The following is a 24,215-nucleotide window of genomic DNA, read 5'->3' as shown; positions in this document are numbered from 1 at the left end:
CTTTCTGGCAACTCGACCATGCAGCTCATTTTTGTTCAAGTATCGTCATATTGTGCTCCTTGAAACAACTACACCAAACAACTACTTTTTCCAGAGCAGCCTGTATTTCTCCTGAGGTTACCTGTGGGTTTTTCTTTGTATCCCCAACAATTCTTCTGGCAGTTGTGGCTGAAATCTTTCTTGGTCTACCTGACCTTGGCTTGGTATCAAGAGATCCCTGAATTTTCCACTTCTTAATAAGTGATTGAACAGTACTGACTGGCATTTTCAAGGCTTTGGATATCTTTTTATATCCTTTTCCATCATTATAAAGTTCCGTTACCATGTTACACTGGTCTTTTGACAGTTCTTTTCTGCTCCCCATTGCTCAGTATCTAGCCTGCTCAGTGCATCCACGTGAGAGCTAACATACACATTGACTATTTATACACAGACACTAATTGCAATTTAAAAAGCCACAGGTGTGGGAAATTAACCATTAATTGCCATTTAAACCTGTGTGTGTCACCTTGTGTGTCTGTAACAAGGCCAAACATTCAAGGGTATGTAAAATTTTGATCAGGGACATTTGGGTGATTTCTGTTAACATATGATTTAAAAAGGAGCCAAACAACTATGTGATGATAAATGGCTTCATATGATCACTATCCTTAAATAAAAGACATTTTGTTTGCATGATCAGTCATATTTTCAAAATCAATGCCAAAATTTCACAATTTCTGCCAGGGTATGCAAACTTTTGAGCACAAATGTAATATATATATATATATAATATATATATATATATATATATATATATATATATATATATATTATGTTGGTAGCATACATTGATACATACTGTATATAGTGAATGTAACAGAGCATATAATTATATGTCATATTATAACAATATGTGTAAATAAATGTAACTAAATCTTTTGAAAACTTGACATGGGCTCGTATCAATGTGTTTGTAGTTCAGGGTCTTTGATAGAACAGCCTAGAATATAATGCCACTAGTTACTCTTCTTAAAAGTCATATTTCCCAGTATTAGAGCATTCTAATGGCAATTCTTGATTTTCACATTATATAAGTTGTATAATATGGGATTTGAACCACATTTCTGCATTTCACCTACTTAAATTGCAGTCTAAATACTGGGCTTATATTGTTGCATCTAATAATAATTTCTCACCCAACAACAATGGGTCTCGCCGACCAGTCTTCTAACAATAATCTAGGACACTAGAGAGACAATTCTATCAGTAGTGAGATGAAAATTATGACAGTGTTGGTCAGAAAGAAGGTCAGACAAACCCAGGTTTAACATATTTTATACTGACTACTTTTTACCTTTATTACAAATGACAAATTATCTTTCAGTGAGTTACTTCAACTCAACTTGGCTCTTTTTAACAGTCTTTCTAAATAAACGACACAGGTATCCAAACGCATCTCACCAAGCTCTTGTTTGTTTATTAAACGCTGAAGCCACCACTTTATACAGCAGTGAAAATAAATGACTATCGTGAACATTTAAATGAGAGGATTCTCCTACGATAGAGGCACTGGAAACACAACACCCGATGGGCACAGATTCACACAATGCGTAAGAAAGCCTATAGGCCTATTGTATTTTATTAGTAGTATTTTTTCTTAGGCACAGGCAAATTACAGGTAATAAAACTGGTCTACGATCAATATAGGCAATGTTGCGATTTTATTTTCTGATCACAGGTGCCTTCAGCGGGTATTTTACGCGCTTTTAAAGACTTTATATTCACTGTAAAACGAAATTACGAGTTGCATATAATGTGTTGAGTTAGAAGGCAACTTTTCACTATGATTCGTTTACTACAGAATACCTTTTCTCGGCCAGTCTCTCTCCTGTCTCCTCCTTCCCTTTACGCAACTCTCTCTCCCATGCACTCTCTCCCACGCACTCCCATACATGCTATTATTCTATCAGGCGCGCGCTACAGTTCTGCTGCTGCGCTCGTGCATCTCACTTCTGTCATCAGCACAAAGACAGCCTTCAGGGTTGCTGGCGCAGTGGTTTCACGGGGCTAAAACTGCTTAACAAATCAACAGAACAGCTGGGATTGAGAACAACAGTTGTCAGAGTGGACTTTACAAAATAATCAGTGGCGTTAATTTGGCTGCCCCTCATGAGAGAAGCGCTTTGAAAATGCAAACCTCCCCGAATGGCTTTGTTCACACAAGTGGATTTATGCCCTGCTGTCGGTGGTAGTACCAATCTGATTTTCTGTTTGAATTTGTCCTTCAAAGGAAGCCTACAGGATGAGATGGACAGTCTTGCTCTTAGAGTACTTCTTGGTGAAAGTTCTAGTGTTGTTGTGCCGCGCGGATGGAGAAGCGCAGCAGCAGCTCGAGGGCTTCATCATGCTCTCAGGATCCAACGGGTCTCGGGATGAGGAGAGCGGCGTTTCCGAAGCTCCACACACAGAGGACAAATGTCGGGGCTACTACGATGTCATGGGACAGTGGGACCCGCCGTTCGTTTGCCAAACAGGCAGTTATTTATACTGTTGCGGCACTTGTGGCTTCCGCTTTTGCTGCGCTTTTAAAAACTCTCGTTTGGATCAGAGCACCTGTAAAAATTACGATACGCCAGTATGGCTAACAGGGCAAACACCATATAAGAAAACTGACCCTAGACATGATCCAACCAAGGATAAAACAAACTTGATAGTATATATAATATGTGGAGTAGTGGCAATCATGGCACTGGTGGGGATATTTACAAAACTTGGACTAGAAAAGGCTCATAGACCTCACAGAGAAAGTATGTCTCGGTAAGTACGGCGACTTCTTTGTGTGGTTTTCGTTGAATCACACATAGGCTAAATCGATTTTTCCATTTGAATTTAGCTTTTCTGTTTTTCTAAGGTTTTGGTTTTCATTAGACTGCTGAGCCTATATGCATTTGCCTGCTTAATGGAAGAACAATCTGTTCACTGGATCTCAATTAAGATATCTAAATTAATATATGCATTTCTGTTATGCAACCTCACAAATTCCTCTCATTTAAAAAGCTCCGGTATATACACGCACTAAAAAGTGGGAACCTGCCATTGTAACCTAAAGGAATATTTAGGATTCAATATAGTTAAGTAGTATTCAGTATTTTGTCGACAGTATTTGTGGCATAATGTTGATTACTAAAAATAAATAAATAGATAAATAAATAAAATAATAATAATAATTTCGACTTGTCCCTCCTTTTCTTAAAAAAATAATAATAAAAAAATAAAACAATAAGAGTTACAGTGAGGCACTTACAATGGAAGTGAATGGGGGCCAATCGGTAAACATTAAAATACACAGTGTTTCAAAAGTATAGCCACAAGACGTAAACAAAATGCGTGTTAACATGATTTTAGTGTGATAAAATTGCTTACTAACTTTTTCAGTGTAAAGTTATATCCAATTTTACAACTTTGTTGCCATGACGACGTGACAAAGTAAACTATAAAACCCTAAAACGACCGTAAAAACGTCAGTTTAAACAACTTTACGGCTCAAATAATACACAAGTTTTAACAGAAGAATTAATGTAAGTGCTTTTATAAAATTATATGCTTCACTTTTCTGCCTTTAAACCCTCCAAAAATTGGCCCCATTCACTTCCATTGTAAGTGCCTTACAGTTACCTCGATTTTTGCCTTTTCTTTTAAATTATATATATATATATTAAGTAAATGATGGACAAGACTAAATTAACTTTTTGTGGTGATCAACATTATGCCACAAATAAATTAGTTACATTGTTAAATTGTCAAGGTAAATAAAATGACCTAACCTAAATGTGTTTTGTTTGTGTAACCTAATGTAGACAGGTTGATTCAGTGATATATTTTCTAATGGACTGCTGGTATCAAGCCACCTAATCAACATAAAAATGTGGTTAACTTGAACATGTAAACCACAAGAATTTGACAAACCCTCATAGATGTTACATCATGTTGCATAACATCCAGTTGTCAGTTTTTTACCCTTTAGCAAATCAATTTGGATGGCAGAGGTGGGAATCTCTTTTTCCTGCTGATACAAATGGTCAGAACCTCTGATGAGAGCTGCTCAGCCCACAGTGTGCTGGTCGCTGAAAGAGTTGCTCATCCATTTTGAGAGGAAAACGTGCTCTATTTAAATCAGCACTCTGGACAGCGACAGCAATAGCGCTGAATAGATGTCAGTCTCTTGGCATTGTATCACTCTGTGCTCTGGTCTGATATCTAAATAAAGCCAACTTCTTTCAGAGTTTAGAATTTAAGGCGTTTTAAGGACATACTGAGCTAATGAAATTGCTTGTGCTTCAACAGAGCTGTGGCAAGTGTGATGCAAGGTGCCCATCAGGGTCATCATGAGGAGGCCATCGGAATGCACACACAGCATTATGACACTGTGCAGGCGAGAGCAAACAACATGCGTAAGTTGATTGTAACCTAGTTCCTCTCTTTTCCCACGAGCTAAGCATAAACTATGCACTGCATTTAAACTGTTTTGAAAATGGCCTGAAGCAGTGTAAAAGCATGGTTGCTTTTGGCTCACAATAAATCTATCAGACCCTGCACACAATATAATGTACTTGTGTACTGAATTGCACATGTAGTTACAAATTACAAGCATAATAAATCCTATTCTGTATTATCCAAAGTTTTGCTTGTGGTGCAGCTGTGAAAATTTTTGGGCTGTGTAGCACTTTCTAATTTTCTTATTCTAAGCTCAGCCTACATAGAGATGTGTAAAGAGAAAGGAGATGCTGAGCACAGTGCTGTTGTGAAAGCCTATTTATGGCCTCTACCGTGGGCTGCCACTGCAGTTGTGTGTACAGTATTGTTTAACACCGGGATCAAACAGCTCAAAATGAACGGCATTATCGCAAATGTTTAAACTCTCATTTGTTACGATTCTAGAGTGATTACATCACCTCCTCTATGGTTATTAGCTCTCTAAATATATCTGTGTTGATATAACACAAAATACAGTGAGAATATCAAAAACCCCTCAAAGGGATCCATTTTAGTTGACACTGAGGATGTGAGTCAGTAGCTGAAGAAATTTCCCTTTCATCTTCTTACAAAGACAATGTCACTCTTTTTTCACTGCCATGCTTATTGTAGAAATCTCCATCTGAAGTTTGTGAAAGCTCAGATCACTTTTATGGTATATTTTTCAAGCTCAAAGACAAAGCACAGTAATAATTCACAGACTTTTTTTCTCAAACCAAGCACCTCACTCTTAAAAAAAAAAAAAAAAGATTCTAAAAAGCACTAGATTAGTTTTATTTATTTATTTATTTATTTATTTTTTGTGTTTTTTAACAAAAGTAGATCCATTTTTGGCACAACATAAAAATCAGTGGTGCTGTAATAGAGTGTTTTAAATAAAAAAAGATACATTAACAAAGAAAAAAGTAACAATTAGATAAACATTAGAAAGGTCACACCAACCATAAGTCTTGATGTGATTTACAGATTTTACCTTGAAACCAACATAATGTAATGTCAGCTCTGTTCTGTAATAGAAAAAACCCCACAGTGGATGAGTCATTTTGGCTAACCTCTTATTCGACAATCATGATCATTAGTCACATGGTACCAGCTCTTAATCTGTAGACTTGGGTGTAATTTTGTGAAATACAATTAACCTCTGACCCCATACTCTGGGCTACTCTCTATGAGCAAATTATTTGAACCTAAATCATGAGAACAGGCAGACAAGCAAAGAGCAAGTAATTTCAGTGATTATACAGAGGATTAACTGGGCTTGAACATGCTTGGAAATATTCCAAATTCTGAGATTGACCTCTGAGTGGCGGATCGTGAGACCATGTAATTAAAATGTAAAGATGTGTTTTAAAGTTTAAAGATACCTTTGTTTAAATTAGTTATCAATGGAAAAAGGAAAAGACATGGATTAGAGAATTCTGACATTTAGTTCCTGTCTTTTGATACTGAATATAAAAAGACCTGTAACAGAGAAGATGATCAAATCCTGCTTTTTGTGTCACTATATTCACACTATACATACACTCTGAATTTAAATGACAAAATGTTCAAAATGAGATGAGAAAAAAAAAAGACATGATGCATGCTGGAGGTTAAATTGCTATTGTTATTTCAATATGTTAAGCTGGTTAGATAACAGCTTGGATTAAAGTAAGTACTAGCAGTGACCGCACTGATTTTAGGAGAGGTTGATTTTCCTTTATAGTTCTTAGATGCGTTATTGGGAACCGTTTTTCAAGATGTAATGGAAGATATGAGGGCATACAAATGAAAAGCATTCTTAATTATACGTTCTTAATTTATATTCTTGTAGTAGTAGTCAGATTTGCTGATGTTGATATGAAATTTTAGTGGTCATGAGAGGCAACTGTTTTTCACATAACTGATCTAGCATTAAAAGAAGTTTGAAGGTGTTGCCTGTATGCTGGCTTCCTCATCTCCTCATATTCCTCTACTGAAAACCCGACAAAAATCGATCCATATGCTCACACCACCATGTGCTGAATAATCCCATCAAAGATTTCATTACCTCCCTGAAAGTGCAAAATTACACTTTTTTTCCCGCAAAAAGCCAGGATTCTGAAGGATTTTGTCATTTTACTGTACAAGATGTGAATGACCTGAATTTAGAAACAAAGGCATTTCTCTGACAGTGTACTTTTAGAAGCTACTGAGTCTTTCAGTTGCATATGACTGCAGATCTTGTGGGACTCTTTCCACAGCTCAAACTAATAGCTTTCATGTGGTTTCCCAAAAGAAAGAGCAGAAAACTATTATCCAGCATTTAATTTGAGCTATGTGCCAGCACAAACACTTGAAATCAAGCACTACTTGCAATTATGCCAGGCACATAAAGCAAATCTGCATGTTTCATAAAGACTCTGTAAAGATGACAGTGCATCAAAAACCTGTTTTTCTCAGCAAACTTACCGTAATTGGCAAGTGAAAACTATATGAAGAATGAATATAATGTTCTGCTCATGTTACAAAACCTATTGCAGTCTTCCTCCATGCGATTTATTTTTTTGTTGGTGCAAATTGTTGTAGTTCACCCCTAGTTCAAACTTATTTCTCATTTCAAAAACTTACTTTGAACTTTAAAGCCACTGAATAGATATCTGACTTTTCTTTATATCTTCATTTTGATTTTCTCAAAAGCCAAAGACTAAAACCTAAAATGACTTTTAAATGACTTCTCTTTGAATGTCATAGTTGTGTCATTTTGATCCTGAAATGATAATTGTACACTTGGAAATGCTATTATTAAATATTGTTGCATGAGAATGTGACTAGAGCTCTTTAAAAATTTTGCCATGCATATCTTGTGTTTTGACAAAGTTAAAGCAATAAGGAGTAATTGTATTCATAATAAAAAAAGATAAATAAAAGATAAATAAAATCTCAATCTTTTATTCTCTTTAACTTAAAGCAATGTAACAAAATGTTCAAAAATGCTGGTCATCACAGCAGATAATATTCTGTTTTATACTGTAGTACTGATGAAATATATTTCCACTTTTGTTTAATATGTTTAATTTCTGTGAATGTAAAATCATTTAGATGATGGCTTAACTGTTACCCATACACACACACACACAAAAAAAGATTAGTCATCTTAGCTTCTGTATATTTTATTACCATACAAATTGTTAAAAAAAAAGAGAGAGAGAGAGAGAGAGAGAGAGAGAGAGAGAGAGAGAGGGACAAATAACAAATACAGAGTAGATTTCCATTAAGATCTTAATCTCTACCAGTTTTTGGAATGCTTTTCTCTTACATTTCTTGTTTTTCTTTATTGTAGTGTTTTCAACATTCTATTGTAAAGTGTTTTCTGCGCTGTTTTCCAATGATGACACTCTATAAATAATCCAGTGCAAGCTATTTTCCACATGAGCCTATCCTGCACTCTTTCTTTCTTTCTTTCTTTCTTTTTTTCTCTCTTTTGCCTGATATAACTGTTGGCTTTGGATGAGAACAGAGTGTGTGTGTCCCCTGTCTGCTGCAACCCTAGCCCCCCCCCCCACATCTCACCCCGTTTACTGGGCCACGGTTCATGCTCCTTGAGGCAGGCAGCATATTTCTGTTGGCTCAGCGACCATAGCCACCAATGCTGCCATGCAACAATGGCAGAAATCCCCCACCAGGATTGCATTAAGGTCAGCATGGTATCCCCTAAGGAGAACTGGCCCTGATTTCACACCCAGAGGACAGGCTGGCAGCCTATTTCCTCCTGGGCAGCCAGCACATTGGGGGAAAAGGGACATGTGGCCATCTGATGTGCGTCACAGAAATAGCACTCATACAGGTCTGATACTTGATGCCAATGCTAATTATAATTCACATGCAGAATGCTAGTGCCCATGTTCACAAGAAAATACCAACTTTGTTAGCACCATACTCCATGCTTTAATAAAAAGACAAAAGTAGAGGAAATTTGACGATAAATATGTGTTCAGTGGTGAGATTTTATTTCTTGCTATAAAATGAATAAAAACATTTTCAAGTCTCAGAAAAGAGAAGATTCATTCTATTGAAATAGCGGCTGTCCTAAATGTTTTGATTATTGAAATTGAAGAAGTTAACTGAATCTTTGCCAGACTCACCATTGCCTTTCTATCATGCTCTAAACCTTTAAAGAAGACCGCCTTTAAAGGTGGTGTAAATGGCAGAGCAGTGCCCACAATACTAGATTTTGGAAGATCCTAAATGTTAAATGTAGGTTACTGCATTGACCTTTATTTGGAGCTTTATGCTGTCATATATGCAAATGCACATTTCAGTATCGCAATACATCTGATAGGTCTCTGAAACTCAGTAAACATGTATTGTGTCACACCAAGCACTTAACAGACTTGAATGTGTGGTTAATTTAGGGAAGCCACCATCATACGTTTTTCTTATATAAGAAAGATAATATCAGAAGCATATATCAGTTACATAATAGCTTATGTGATCCTGGAAGCATTTTTGTGGAACATATTTAATAAAGCAAAGATGGATGGACAGGAAGAAAAGCTGTCCAAATGCTAGTGATCCACTCGCTGGTCAAGCTAAGCAATGAAGTTGGAGAAAAGGTTTTTCTCTCTCTCTGTCTCTACAGCCAGTGTTGAGGTTTTCATCTGTCTGGAATAAAACAGCAACCCTTAATAAAATAGCAACATTGCTCAGTATGAAAATGTTTGTCCAACTGAACTCCATTAGGCTTGTTGAGCCAACATTTGGGGGAATATTGTCGGAAAGAAGTATTTACAACTCGATACGATCTTAATGTTAGGTGTCACATTCTGATGTAGGGCACCCTAACCTGGTCTCATAACAAGTCGTAATAAATTGAGATGGTGAAATAGTAAGAAATTGTACAAGCTGGCTTATACAAAAAAATTACAACATTTACTCCCGAAGAGAAAAATAAATGAACCAACGAATTATGTTATTATGATTTTTCCTAAGTTTAACCCCTAACCCAAACCTAAACCTAACCATAAAGTCTACCCCTTACCCAAAATATAAACCTAACCATGAATTTAATAGGATATAACATTTGTGTACCATGGAAGAAAGAAAACATTGGGGTTTGGAGCGATACAAGGGAAGCATATTAGCTTATTGACATACATAAATCATTTGTATTGCATAAATAAACCATTTCACCAACTTGTACGAATTGTTATTACAAGTTGTCATGACTATGTAGTCATTTCCTGTAGAAACACTATATTCTTCCATCAGTGCTACTCTGCTTTCTCTCCCATTTAACTCTTTAATATAGAAAATGTAATGCTGATGACAAAGAAAACGTGGCACATAATAGCTGTTGCCTTTTGTATCGGAATCATTTAAGCAATTTTTGCCACCATTTCATAAATCATATCAAGTGCAGAAGAATTTCGCTGCCTGGCATTATTATCTTCTCAAAAGTGAACTGTTATATTTAAATACTGTAGCATGGAAATAGTAGATCGGATTTACATCTGTTTTGCAGAGACACATTTAAGTGGCCAAGAGTATAAGAAATGTGCATTTTCAGTTCGATAGCAATTGAATCGATCAAGATGCATGAACTGACTAAATGTAAACAGGCCCTATTTTTGTCTAGATTCAATTTCATTCAAATCGGCAAGTATGTGTGAGACTCAAAAAATACAAATCTTTTACTTGCTTTTAAGTGAGAACCTTACTGAGCATGCGCTCACAAGTCATTTGCTCCCTGATAGTATCACACAGAGGCTTGCATCGTGGAAATTGTAATGTTTGTTAGTCTAAATAGATGGGTAAACTTGCTGGCTAAACTAGCAGTTGCAAGTCGAAATACATTATTGCATGTTTTCAAAATCCAAAATGCTCATGAGATTATTTGGGAAAAAAAATATTTGTTGGATTTTTTACAGTGTGTCCAAGACAGATAACACAGATACAGAAGTTACTGAAATTACTTCAAAGGGAATTGAATTCTTGTGTTACAGAACATTTTTAATCAAAAGTTAATCCACTTGTGGGAAGAACATTTCTTGACAACACAATGCGTGCATGCTAGTATCATTGGACTAGGTTTTCCTCAGTTATAGGACTGATAGTTCAGGTCCTATTAAATTAGATCCAACCCAGACTGCCTTTGTCACCTATAGATGTCATTCATGTTTGTATTGATTGTAATCAGCCCTGTCCCTAGGTTCTCCCAACATAACTGATTGTGTCTATTTTGATGGTGGACATGCTCATACAAGCACAAAAACACACATTTGAACACACACAGTCTCCAATCCTTAGATCAACACACACTGCCCCAAAAGTATGCATAATTCATTTCATGTAGCACTCGGCAGTGAGGGGAAATGACAGATTAATGTATTTGCTGCAGAACACTTAGTACCTCCAGCCTGTTTATCATTTGACATGACAGAAATGGGAATCATTTCTGCTCTCTGTCTGTTCAGCTCCAGCTTTAAGTGGACACCCAGATTTCTTTATCAAAGCAGAAACTCTAATGAATAATACTAAAAGATTTCTATGCCATGTAACCGTGTAGTGCAGTGATTCCCAACCAGGAGTACATTTACTACAGTGGGTTACTTAAACAGGTTCCAGGGGTACTTGGATTGATTTCGAGTTTGCTTTGTATGTAATGTGTAATGTGTCCAAGAATTAAAAGTTTGTGGAAAGCAAAATTTATATGTGCTACTCGGTGAGAATGCTTTTCACTTACAGTATTGATTGTTTTTATTAAAGAGGGATTTAAATAATGTTAATGTTGCAGGTGATATCTATCCAGTATAAAATGGGGCTGTGGGGTTAAGACAAAAAAGGCTGGGAAACTATGAGGTAGAGTATAGACATAGTAGATACAAAAACAGCTTTACATACAAATAAACTGGCAGATTAAGTCAAGGTTAAATTGAATGTACATCTAATGCTTACAACACTGAGCATGGATGAGTACCACTCCATGGAACACCACAGTGAAAATTTGTATTTGTTTATGATTGAAATCAGACTCATTATCTTTAATCTAAAACAGCAGGGGCAGGGCACAGATTGGAATTTATAATGATCAATAGATACAGACTTGCAATTTTATTCAGATTTTATAGTGATGGGAATTTTTCCCCAGAGGCAATGACTGGCATTAATTGCATAACAGGTGTTACTGTAAGCTGGATAATTCTGATGATCAGTGGTTTGAAATAGTGCTGTTAATAGGGTCCTATGGGTGTGTGTATGTGTGAGAAAGAGATCTGATGTGTTTGAAAGGCCCATAGCCATTTCAGGAGTATGATAAGTTAAACAAAGTTCATTATACCACAGTTAGCTCCAGTGTTTTAATCGGATTGGACAAGTTGCATTTAAAGAGTGCTGATATTTAGTATAACAGCACTGGGACACTTCAGTGTTTGTATCACCCCATTTGTCTTTATCCGCAGCATTTCAGACAGACTGTCACGATTGTTCCTGGTTTGACTTCGTGTGCAACTATTTTTGTGAAAGGAGCAAAAATATACAAAATAACTGGCCATGCTGTGTCTGAAATTTAAGTTACCCGATGAGCTGTGCTGATATTTATGATAACGGCACTCTTGCTCGTGTGATATTGTTTAAGGATAGTCTGGTTATTGTGTATTCAATCAGTGTAACGTATATCTTGCATGAGCGGAGGCTACCTCATAAAAATGCCTACAATATAAGAGTAATGGTTCCCAACAAAAGGACGTTTGCACATGGTTAACAAGCATATCCAGATAATGATTTTCTTTAATCTATCCAGTTAATAGATGATTTTTGTAAAGCTGTCCCTGATGTAATGACATATACATCATAAGTGTGTTTCTCACTTATCCTGCCTTGATGGATGAGATCCATAAGCTTCTTATCTCTTGAAATCGTCATGGTTACTTTCATAACCTCCATTCCCTGATGGAGGGAATGAGAAGTTGTGTCGATGTAGTGACACTGGGGGTCACTCTTGGGAGCCCCAAATACCTCTTATCTTTTGAAAAAAGGCCAATGGGAATTGGCGAGTGGAATTTGTATGCCACTCCCCCGGACATATGAGTATAAAAGGAGCTGGTATGCAACCACTCATTCAGGTTTTGTGCTGAGGAGCCAAGACCAGGTCCCGGTCATATCAGCGGGTAGTTCAGCACTTTGCGTCAGCATCTTCAACGAGAGACTGTGCAAAGCCCGGTTCAGTACTCGCAGGTCCAGGATTGGTCGCAACTCACCGCATTTCTTCAGTACGTAAGGGCTGTAGAACCCTTTCTTCATCTCGGCTGGAGGGACAGGCTCTATTGCGCCCTTGCTCAGAAGTGTCGCGATCGCTCTATCGCGCACTTGCGCAGAAGGGTCGCGATCTCCGCACGCAAGGTAGCGGCGTACTCGCCCTTCACCGAGGTGAAGCGGATGCCGCTGAACCTGGGCGGGCGCCTGGCGAACTGAATCACGTAGCCGAGTCAGACGGTCCGGGTCAGCCTTCGTGACCGGTTGGAAAGCGTGAGCCACACGCCCAAACTCCGGACGAGGGGGACCTAGGGAATGATCACGTCGGACTTACTGGCGGGTGGGGCCACGCGGCAGGGTGGAGCTCGAGGTGCCACGTCGAGGGGACTCGAGCCCCATGGTCGTGCTGAGTCCAGGGACATCGAAGCACTTACCTGGCTCCTGCCACCCACCATAAGATTGGCCGAGGAGAGGGGAGGAGGAATCTCATCCCCGTAGTCTACTGGAACCAATCACGTGTGGGTATGTTTGTGCCACAGCTGGGCGCACATGGGCGGGGGGTCCGCTGCTGGAGCGCCATACCTGCAAAAATGGGACGGTGGATGGTGGTCGTGACGACGGCCGTGTGCACCAGACATGTGACCCAGGAAACGGGAAAACCACTCTTTTGTCGAACTTTTGGGTGCCGCAGCCTCTTGGGCATGCAGCAAAAAATGAAACAAAAGATTCTCCTCCCAGCCCTCCACCGGGGGATAAAGTGGTCTGTTCACCAGCTCCAGAGAAGCAGGTCTCCTCGCCCCTGGGTCGCACATCTCAGGGGCACTTCGAAGCCTTCCTCGGGTTCTTAGCTGCCGCCCGTGAGACGGGTGGCGTCTGCTTCCTGCATTGGGCTCCACGCCAGGGCCGGGCTGCAGGGGCGGGCTGCGGCGGAGTCGGTGTTGTTGCTGCAGGAGGACACCCTTGGTGATGAGCAGATGGGGTGCGGGGTCTTGAGCCACTAAGGGCGTCCTCCTGCAGGCAAGTTGAGCCAAAGGTGGCGCTTCTGGACCACCAGGGTGGACATCACCTGCCCGAGAGACCACGCCGTGACCTTCGTCGCCCGGAGAGCGAGGTCGGTCACCGAGCGCAGTTCCTGCATCAATCCTGGGTCAGAATTACCCTCGTGCAGCTCTTTTAGCGCCTTGGCTTGGTGTACTTGTAGGAGAGCCATGGCATGCAGGGTGGAGGTGGCTTGTCCAGTAAAACCGTAGGCCCTAGTCGTCAGGGATGACGTAAACCTACAGGCCCTGGACGGGAGCTTCGGACACAAGTGCACCGCGAGTGCCTTATCCACCTGGGGGATCACCGAATACCCCCTGGCCGCTCCACCATCGAGGGAGAGCGGGAGAGCTGAAAGACCAGGACCAGGCAGTAAAAGGTGCCTCCCACGATCTTGTCAGCTCCTCATGCACTTCCAGAAAGAAAGGAACTGGGGCGGGGCGTGGCCGTGGGCGGCGACCTGAGCCCAGGAACCAATCGTCAAGCCGCGAGGGTTCAGGGGAGAGTGGAGGGTTCCACTCTAGCCCGACGTCGTGGCCGCCCGGGAAAGCATGTCCGTCATTTCTGCGTCGGCCTGAGACTGGCCAATTCGCGAAGGAGGAAGCCCAGCCGAAGCATCTGCGTCCAACTGGACGAGCCCGCTCTCCAATGCTGCGCTATATAACTCATCGTCTTCCCGGACACCGAACAAGAGGTCGAACTCGCCCTGAGACGAGCCGGCGGTCTCGTCCGAGCGCCCAACTGGGGCAAGCGAGCGTGCTGGGGAATGGGAGGTCCATGGGGGAATACCCAGCGGAGGTGGTCCCATTGATGTCCCCAAATCACCCCCAGTGCTAACCCACACTGCCTCAAACCCGTAGGTAGAAGGACCGGTGCGGGGTGCTGGGGTTTTCTTACGAAAGCAAGTCGCGACCATAACATTGCCATGGACATGTTCTCGCAATGAGGACATGACCATCCACGAACGATATCTCGGCGTGGGCAGCGCCCAGACACGTAAGACAGCGATTGTGGCCGTCAGAAGCGGAGAGATAACGACCGCAACCAGGAATAACACACAAACGGAAAGGCATCTTTAAAAAGATGTTCCGTGTGTGCCACTCTTTTTGTGAATGAAAATATACTCTTTTAGAATATACTCGCTTTTTTCGCACTGCCGAAGCACCCAGGGGCGTTCTCTACACTCCACAGAGGGGGAGAAGCCGCTGAAACGTGCTGTAAATCCAGCAGTTTTACGAGATGAATTGGAGGAATTGTATTCAATGCACTGAATGCAACTGCTCGGCTCCGAAGAGAAAATCTGAATGAGTGGTTGCATACCAGCTCCTTTTATACCCGTATGTCCGGGGGAGTGGCATGCAAATTCCACTCGCCAATTCCCATTGGCCTTTTTTTCAAAAGATCAGAGGTGTCTGGGGCTCCCAAGAGTGACCCCTAGTGTCACTACATCAACACAACGTCGAGTGAGTGACAGATGTGACAGGAACTCATGTTCTCATGCTCTCCACTGGCAAAAGAGCTTGAAACTTTGCTCAAAGGGATATTGGGGTTCCATATGAGATTAAAATTTACAAGGATTTTTCACCCTCTTGGTGTGTTGCGTGCCTTGGCTTCAGTTTTTTTTTTTTTTTTTTTCATTTAACAGAAGGAGACCCATTGCCTTGCAGCACCATTTGTCCATGATCCTTTTATTGGATATTGGATATAATGCCAAATAAAGAGAGAGTAATGGGGAGGTCTGGAAGAGTCTTTTGCTTAGATAGAGCACTATTTGGACTTGCGAAGACTTATTCGCCACCCACGTCCAGTCAGACCTCTGTTCAGCGGCTGCCTGTGTTCAGTCAGACCCCCAGTGACCACACATGTCCTGTCTGAAACCTGTCCAACAGCTGCCCACTTCCAGTCTGAATCCTGTCCCACGACTGTCCACATCCAGTCAGACCCCCTGTCCAGCGGCCGTCCACATCAGTTGTAATTCATTCAAAATGTAACAGATAGCAATGACATCACAATATCTGCATGATAGATCATGATCGGTCTTCTTTCTTACATCTATTTGCATACTGAATTGAGATTGATCTTGTCTTGCATATTTTACCAGTCATAGCTACCTTAATGACAACATTTACACAGAACCAAAGCATAAAACCCAAACTTTCCAAAAACTTCAACACTATTATTTTGCTGCCTTGCAAGCAATGGCATTTCCAAACAAGTATGACTTTCTTTCTTCTGGGAACACAGTGAGTAATAAGACAGAATTTAAATTAAAAATAAATGTGACTTCACTGTCCACAGCCTCATTGATACAAACAAGGTATGACAAAAGACCAAAAACAATGGTGTCACAGTGAGGGCAGTTACAGGCGATGATAATACTTGACATCTGGCAACCACTGTGCTCCACTCTTCCTGCCATGGCTGTGTTTTACTACTGTCAAGAGCAAGTGGCAGACACCCAGAGAATAGTGCTCCCTGATTTGAGGAGAATATCACTTGGGAGCTCAGATGCCCTTACTGCTTCCATCTCAGAGGGATATGCAGCTCCTGAAATACCCTCCTGTATATTTAATGAGAAACTGGAAAGATATCTTATAGCCACATTGTTGACTTGTTCTCAGTCTATGTGCTTTGTGATAACCTTGACATTTTTAACCTCAAAACACTCTGGAGTCTGGGGATTTTCAGACAGAAACAGACTCATCACAGCTAGTTTGAAGTGGATGACACAAAGATAAATCATAGTAAATGTATTAATAGTCATAAATGAGCAGATGTGTGTATCAAACAGATGTCATTTTGATTTGACTGACAGACAGATGGTTAAGCAGATGTGAACTGATTTTTTCTCTATTTGTAAAAAAAAAAGTCTTAAAATTATCTATTTGAAGTGGGGGGTCGCTCTACTGTTGCTATGTAAGCAAAACCCTGTCACATTTGATTACTCTGAAAAATCACTGTTCAGAAAAATGACAAAGCAACATTGACACAATATAGTATATACAAATAGTTGTCCCAAAATAGGAAAATGGGTTTTTACAATCATTATGTCATTTTTACAATCATTTTTGATCATTAAAGGATTAGTTTACCTAAAAATTAAAATTGTATTTACCCTATTGTCACTCCAAATCCATATGACTTTCTTTCTTTAATGGGACACAAAAGGTGAAATTTTAAAAAGTCTTATCAGGGCATATTCCGCATAAATATAACTGAATGGTGACTCCATACCATAAAGCTACAGTTTAAAGTAATCGATATGACTCATGTACTATATTCCAAGTCTTCTGAAGAGATATGATGAATTTGTGTGATGAATAGAACAAAATTTTAAATGTTATTCACTCTCAAGTAAAATCTTATTCATAAAGTAAAGAAATTAAATTAAAAAATGGCAGCTACATTGAAAACATCAAATCTGGTTCTCATTGTGTCTTGTGACCATGAGCAATGTGACGTCATGATGTCATGAATTTTGGTCAATGACATAAGGGTTTGGAGTGACATTAGGGAAAATAATGACAGAATTTTCATTTTTGGGTCAACTATTCCTTCACCAAATAACATACAGTATTTTATACAGTTATGTACAGTTGATTTATTAAACCAACACAAAATTTTTGATGCAGTCAGTCACCAAACATTTTTAGTTTTGGTTAGACCTCAGTTTCTTTGCAATGATGTCTTCCTTTTCTGCACATAAAACCCTATTTGAAAGATGGGAGGTAGTCAAAGTCCTGTTCAACATCCATCATCTGTCTAACAAGGACTGATGGATCTCTCCAAACAAATTAGTGACATTTTGCAAATAAGCACCTGCAATGAACATGGGGCGCATACTACACTTCTGCTGTCCCATTCAGATGATGGCTATTCTCTTGAATGAATTGTTTCCTGGAGTGCAGAGCAATTTTGATCTTGTCAGAAAGAAGCTGTCGAAAGAAAGTGTAATCATTTTCCTTAAAGGAATAGGTCACTCAAAAATCCTGTCATCATTTACTCCCTCTTGTATCTTTTAATACCCATGTGACTGTACTTCTTCTGTGAAACACAAATAGAGTTATTTATACAGCATGCATATATCCAAGCTGCCTTTTTCATCCAATGCAAGTGAATGGTGATCAATGCTGTCAAGACAGATTTTCAAGGCAAGATTTTCAGTAAATAACAACTTAAATTTCAGTCTGTTCCTCACATAAAGCTATTATATGGCTTCCAAAGACTTGGAATGTAGTGCGTGAGTAATAAGGGCTACTTTTAAGGTGCTTCTTTGTTCTTGTTGGAGCTTGTCAGCCCCTTTCATTGGATGACACTTCTATTTTTGTGTTCCACAGAAGAAAGAAACTCATACTGTTTGGAATGACACACAGGTGAGTAAATGATGACAGAATTCTCATTTTTGGGTGAACTATCCCTTTAATATGCAGTAGCCTGTAGTGCAGAGCATGCAGAGCTGTCCAGGAGTGCAAAATCTGGCAGTGTTTATCTGCTGTTGTAGACACAGAAGGCTGCTGACCCAAATACATGAAGGAAAACACCCATGCATAACTTAAGGTGGTACGTCTAATAAAAGCCACTTTTTTCATGCCAAAAAAAAGTATTAACTGGGTGCTGGAATGGAGACAGGGTGACATGACAGAGGTGAGCTCTGTTTTGCAGACCCCTGCATTCTTTTGAAAAAGAGAGGTGCTTTCCTAAAGGATTTAGTGAGTTGAATGATATTTGAATGCTTTTTTTTTATTGGACTCAGTGTTGCACTTAGACTTTAAGTGTTGTTCAGGTGGTGTCTGGGACTTTCCTTAATACAAGGTGTCATGCTTCAAATCTGTAATAGATTGTCTATTACCAATACTGTTTCACTCATAGTGTGCTCAATCAAAATGATGAATTGTCTGCTTTTAACCTAGACAGATGTTTCTGTGGGCATATACTCATTTATCTTTATGATAGATTATCTTGCCATGCAGGTGCCCTGATAAGATGGAAATTTGATCTATCCTTTCCCAAACTTACATGTTCAAATTACATTAAAACTAAGTTGTTTTGCCCTTTTGTTTTGTAATTGTAATGGATCTGAATCATTTTCATAGAATAAGAATGGACTTTGAAATACCACTCATTTCCACTTTTGTCAAAGTAAACCCAAATTTTGCTGTTTATTTTGGTGCATTATATCAGTAAGAAAGCAGTTACATGAATTTCACAAGCAGACAAAGGCTCTCCACGTGCTCTTCTCATTTTAAGTGCCTGGCTGATTATCAGAATATTCTCATTTTTAATTCAAACTCCTCATATCAGTGAAATGAATCTAAAATATACTGTGCATTATCTTTTTTTCTGACTTTCAGGCAGCTTTTGAAATGCAATGCTGACATTTGTAGGCTGTTGGTAATGACTCTGTGTGGATTTCTGTGGCGCTCTCTCATGAGAGGCAGCATCCTGCATGTCTAATGAGCACTAGTGAACAAATAAACATATGGCGTGGATAATGAGGACATCAGTGTTTATAACACCAAGCAGTCCAATCTCACACTCTCTAAGAGAGTTGGCACATTTATATATATTTTACGTGGATTATACTGTATATTGTATTGCATAAGTGCAACCCTACAATATACCTTTTTCTAATAATTTGTACCCCTTAAAACCTACATTTCTGTTGTATTTCTTTTTTTGTTTCTTTTTAGTTTTTCCAATGTTTTCTAGTTTCAGTAAAATTTTAGTTCAGTATATTTACTTTTTATTTTAGCTGTATGACTGCCAAAGTGAATGTGTTTAACTGATATCATTTAAATATAATCATCTATTGTTATCGCTATCTAGTGGCATTTTCATGTTCAGTGATGGCAGGTTGTAAAAGTTTCAAATTTTAGAATATACCAAAAATAAAATTTGTTTTAGTTTTTTTAATTATGCCATGTTTTTATTTCAGTTCAACATGTTGTCATTTAGTTTTCATTTTAGTTTAATGATAATAACACTGCTTTGATCTCTTTTTTCCCCAGTGTCATGATATATCATATTATTTAGCTGCACTGACATCAGCCTTCTAAAACCGCCAGTCAATTCTGCATGTGTTGTTTCTTGTGGCCAGTTTATTGTAAAGTCAGAACATAAAATGCTCATTATCTTTCTCCTCTTGTCATGTGAAATCATACAGCATGGAAACAGAGGCAAGATGTCTTGTTGTGCTCTGACCTTATACTAAACATAAAACCTTTATCATGAAATGCTGACAGGCTCTGCAACAGAAAAACTTTAATAAGACATCTACATCTCTTTATCTAGACATGCACAATGTGTGAGCATATGGAATATCTGCACTTTGACCTCATCGCTCGCCAAAAGGTGACTTACATGTGCAGCTCGAAGAAAAAAGATCACACTCTAACCTCAATCATGGAATTTGCAGGCAAAAGGAAGATAAACTTTTTTCTTTTTTTTTTTTTTTATCAGGGTAGTTGATATATAACATATCAATGATTTATTTTTAGTTTTCACAATTTTTAATCACCTTTTGACCTGTAGTTTTTAATTTGGCAGATGCAATTTGCACCCTGGTACAAATAATGGTATAAGCTATTTACACCCCAATGCAAATAGTGGCAGGCAGATATTATTTGTACCCCAACGCTGGTGCAAATAATTGTAGATACTAATCACACACTGGAGCAAATAGTGTCAGATACTATTTCCAACCATATATAAATACTAACATACAGTATTTGGGCATCTCTGCAGTGTGTTTATTGTGTTTATTTAGAGTCCCACAGACACACTACATTAACCTCAATCCCTAAACCTAACCTTAACCTTACCTTAGAAAAAAATAACCTTGGTTTTACTACAGTAACCATAGTTTCACCATGGTATTTTGTTGTAAATTTACAGTAACCACAAAATTAACCATGGTTACTATATTACCACCATATTACTGTACATGGTTAATTGCATTAAAACTATAGTTTCTGCTAAAAAACATGGTTACTACAATATTAGTAATACAGTGATGCAATCTACACACAAGCGATGCCAAGCAGTGGGAACAAGTGCGATCGACATACCCAGCCTCCGGTTCAAACCCTTCTCTGCACTCATAGACATTCACCGCAACCAAATCACTGTGGTGAAATTAACATTATATTAATTTTTCTGTATTGTTGTAAGTAGTGTTAAAGGAAATATTAAGAGTGGAAACAGGAAATCGGATGGGAAAAAGAGTGAGACAAAAGGCAGATTCACTAGGACAACTCTAAACATTTACTCCCTCTTTACACCCCACACCACTGCAGCGACACCTATTGTCAAGTTTGTCATATGTATTGTAAAGAGGAGGCGAGAAGCAGCTTTCCTGGTTCAGGTAAGGATTTATTTTTTCTCTTTGCAATATTGAACTTAAATCACACACCGCTTCATTAAAATAAAACTCTCATCATCACACAACTCTTGCTTCCTGTTCGGCTCTGTGGTGCTCAGACTCTCTCTCCTTTCTACTTGCGGTGTGGCTCTATTTATCCGTTCTCCCCGTGCTTACTGAAATTAGAGACAGGTGTTAGACATAATTTAGCTCAGGTGTAAGCGCCCTTACCGCTTTCTCTCTCTCCGGAGAGATGCTTGACCACGCGGGGGGCTGCCACATATCCCCACCGCCCGACTCAGGCCAGGGCGGCATCCGGCCTGCCTACCACTCCCCCCCCATTCCTGGAAAGGAAGTCGGCGACAGCCATCTGCGCCCCCGGTCTGTGGACCACCTTGAACTTAAACGGCTGAAGAGCCAGATACCAACGGGTGATCCAGGCGTTAGTTTCTTTCATGCGGTGGAGCCACTGGAGTGGGGCGTGATCCGAGCAGAGGGTGAAGGCCCGCCCCAGCAGGTAGTATCGGAGAGTGAGGACCGCCCACTTGATGGCGAGACACTCCTTTTCCATGGTGCTGTACTTAGTTTCCCTTAACGAGAGCTTACGGCTAATGTACAGCACCGGGCGCTCCTCCCCCTCCACCACCTGCGAGAGTACAGCCCCCAGCCCCCTGTCTGAAGCATCTGTCTGTAAAACAAAAGGGAGAGAGAAGTCAGGTGAATGTAAAAGCGGCCCCCGCAAAGTGCAGCTTTAACTTGCGTGAATGCCCGCTGACACTCCTCCGTCCACTGGACCGGATCTGGAGCTCCCTTTTTAGTGAGATCAGTCAGCGGGCTGGTGACATCCGAATAATTAGGTACGAACTTTCTATAATAGCCAGCCAGCCCCAGGAACTGTCTCACCCCCTTTTTGGTCTTGGGTCTCGGGCAGGTCGCAATCGCCGCTGTCTTGTCAATTTGGGGACGCACCTGCCCGTGGCCCAAGTGGAACCCCAGATACCGTACCTCCACCCGTCCAATCGCGCACTTCTTCGGGTTCGCTGTGAGTCCCGCTCGGCGCAGCGATCTCAGAACCGCCCTCAGATGTTGCATATGCCGCTGCCAGTCATTGCTATAAATGATGATGTCATCTAAATAGGCAGCGGCGTAAGCTGAATGCGGTCTGAGGATTCGGTCCATGAGACGCTGAAACGTAGCCGGGGCCCCAAACAAACCGAACGGAAGTGTCACAAATTGGTGTAATCCAAACGGTGTGGAGAAGGCGGTTTTCTCATGGGAAATTGGTGTCAAGGGGATCTGCCAATAACCCTTCGTCAAATCCAATGTCGAATAAAAACGAGCAGTGCCCAACCGATCGAGCAACTCATCAACGCGAGGCATTGGATATGCATCAAATTTAGACACCGCGTTGACTTTTCTATAATCCACACAGAATCGTACAGACCCGTCGCTCTTAGGCACTAGAACAACTGGGCTGGACCAATCACTGTGGGATTCTTCTATTACCCCCATATCAAGCATTGCACCTAATTCTTCCCGAACGATTTTTTTCTTGTGTTCGGGTAATCGATAGGGGCGGCTACGTACCACGATCCCTGGCTCGGTCTCGATGTGGTGATGGATGAGGTTTGTACGTCCCGGTAGAGGGGAGAACACATCTGCAAACTCCTGTTGCAACCTAGCAACCTCCGCGAGTTGGCTCGGTGAGAGGTGGTCTCCGCAAATGACTGGGGTGAACTGTTTATGTTTTGAACTCACCTCCGGTCCGAGCTCCGCCTTCTCGGGAACTACCGTAGCCAACGTCACGGGAACCGCCTCCCTCCACAATTTCAGGAGATTGAGGTGGTATATTGAACTCTATCGGTTCGTTTAACCTCATAATCGAGATCTCCCACTCGTCGTGTGACCTCAAAGGGTCCTTGCCACTTGGCGAGTAATTTAGAGCTCGATGTGGGACTTTAGCACTTTATCTCCCGGTGTGAATTCCCTTAGCTGAGTTCCCCTGTCATACAGTCGGTGCTGTCGTTCTTGAGCTTGGAGCATTGTTGTTTGGGGCAGTGGTGGCTCAGCGGTTAAGGCTCTGGGTTACTGATCAGAAGGTTGGGGGTTCAAGCCCCAGCACCACCAAGAGGCCACTGTTGGGCCCTTGAGCAAGGCCCTTGACCCTATCTGCTCCAGGGGCACCATATCATGGCTGACCCTGCACTCTGACCCCAGCTTAGCTGGGATATGTGAAAAAGAATTTCACTGTATATGAGCAAATGTATAATGTGTGATAAATAAAGAAAATTATTATTATTATTAAATTCTCCTGTGTTAGCTGTCCCAAAGTGTGGAGTTTTGCTCTAAGATCAAGAACGTACTGAATTTCATTTTTACTGTTTGAAGGTCCCTCCTCCCAGGCTTCTCGCAATACATCAAGCACGCCGTGTGGGCGTCACCCATACAGCAGTTCGAATGGAGAGAAGCCAGTGGAGGCTTGCGGGACCTCTCGTACTGCAAATAACAGGGGGTCGAGCCATTTATCCCAATTTCTGGCATCGTCGTGTACGAACTTACGAATCATGTTTTTGAGGGTTTTATTAAATCGTTCCACCAGGCCATCCGTTTGAGGATGGTATACACTGGTGCGAATCGATTTAATATTTAACAACTCATACAGTTCGCGTAGTGTCCGTGACATAAATATTGTGCCCTGATCGGTGAGGATTTCTTTCGGAATCCCCACTCGGGAGATTATTTTGAAGAGTGCCTCCGCAACACTGCGTGCTGAGATATTGCGAAGAGGCACGGCTTCCGGATATCGCATTGCATAGTCCACTAGGACCAATACAAAGCAATGTCCGCGTGCTGACCGTTCTAATGGCCTGACGAGGTCCATTCCAATTCTTTCAAAGGGGACCTCGATCAAAGGGAGAGGGCGCAATGGCACTTTTGGGGTGGCCGGTGGGTTAACCAGTTGGCATTCGCGGCATGCCGCACACCACCTGCGGACATCACCGCCAATGCCCGGCCAATAGAAACGGCTATTAGACGGTTCAGTGTTTTCCTTTTTCCTAGGTGACCCGCCATGGGATTATAATGAGCCGCC

At 40.7% G+C, this 24,215-nt stretch overlaps 1 protein-coding gene across 1 annotated transcript in view; it reads left to right on the top strand.

Moving 5' to 3' along the window:
• The first annotated feature begins 2,010 nt into the window (after positions 1 to 2,010).
• Positions 2,011 to 24,215, top strand: part of LOC127426724 (protein shisa-9A-like) — a 39,343-nt gene continuing 17,138 nt past the window's right edge. Inside the window, exons 1-2 of the mRNA XM_051673695.1 lie at positions 2,011 to 2,799; positions 4,327 to 4,433. Of these exons, the coding sequence (XP_051529655.1) occupies positions 2,285 to 2,799; positions 4,327 to 4,433 (622 nt within the window). The 5' untranslated portion in view covers positions 2,011 to 2,284. The remainder of the gene's footprint in view (positions 2,800 to 4,326; positions 4,434 to 24,215) is intronic.

The sequence above is a fragment of the Myxocyprinus asiaticus genome, chromosome 36, assembly GCF_019703515.2.
Source record: "Myxocyprinus asiaticus isolate MX2 ecotype Aquarium Trade chromosome 36, UBuf_Myxa_2, whole genome shotgun sequence".
Taxonomy (NCBI): domain Eukaryota; kingdom Metazoa; phylum Chordata; class Actinopteri; order Cypriniformes; family Catostomidae; genus Myxocyprinus; species Myxocyprinus asiaticus.
Note: the sequence above shows the minus strand (reverse complement) of the source record. Positions and strands in the feature narration are given on the sequence as shown.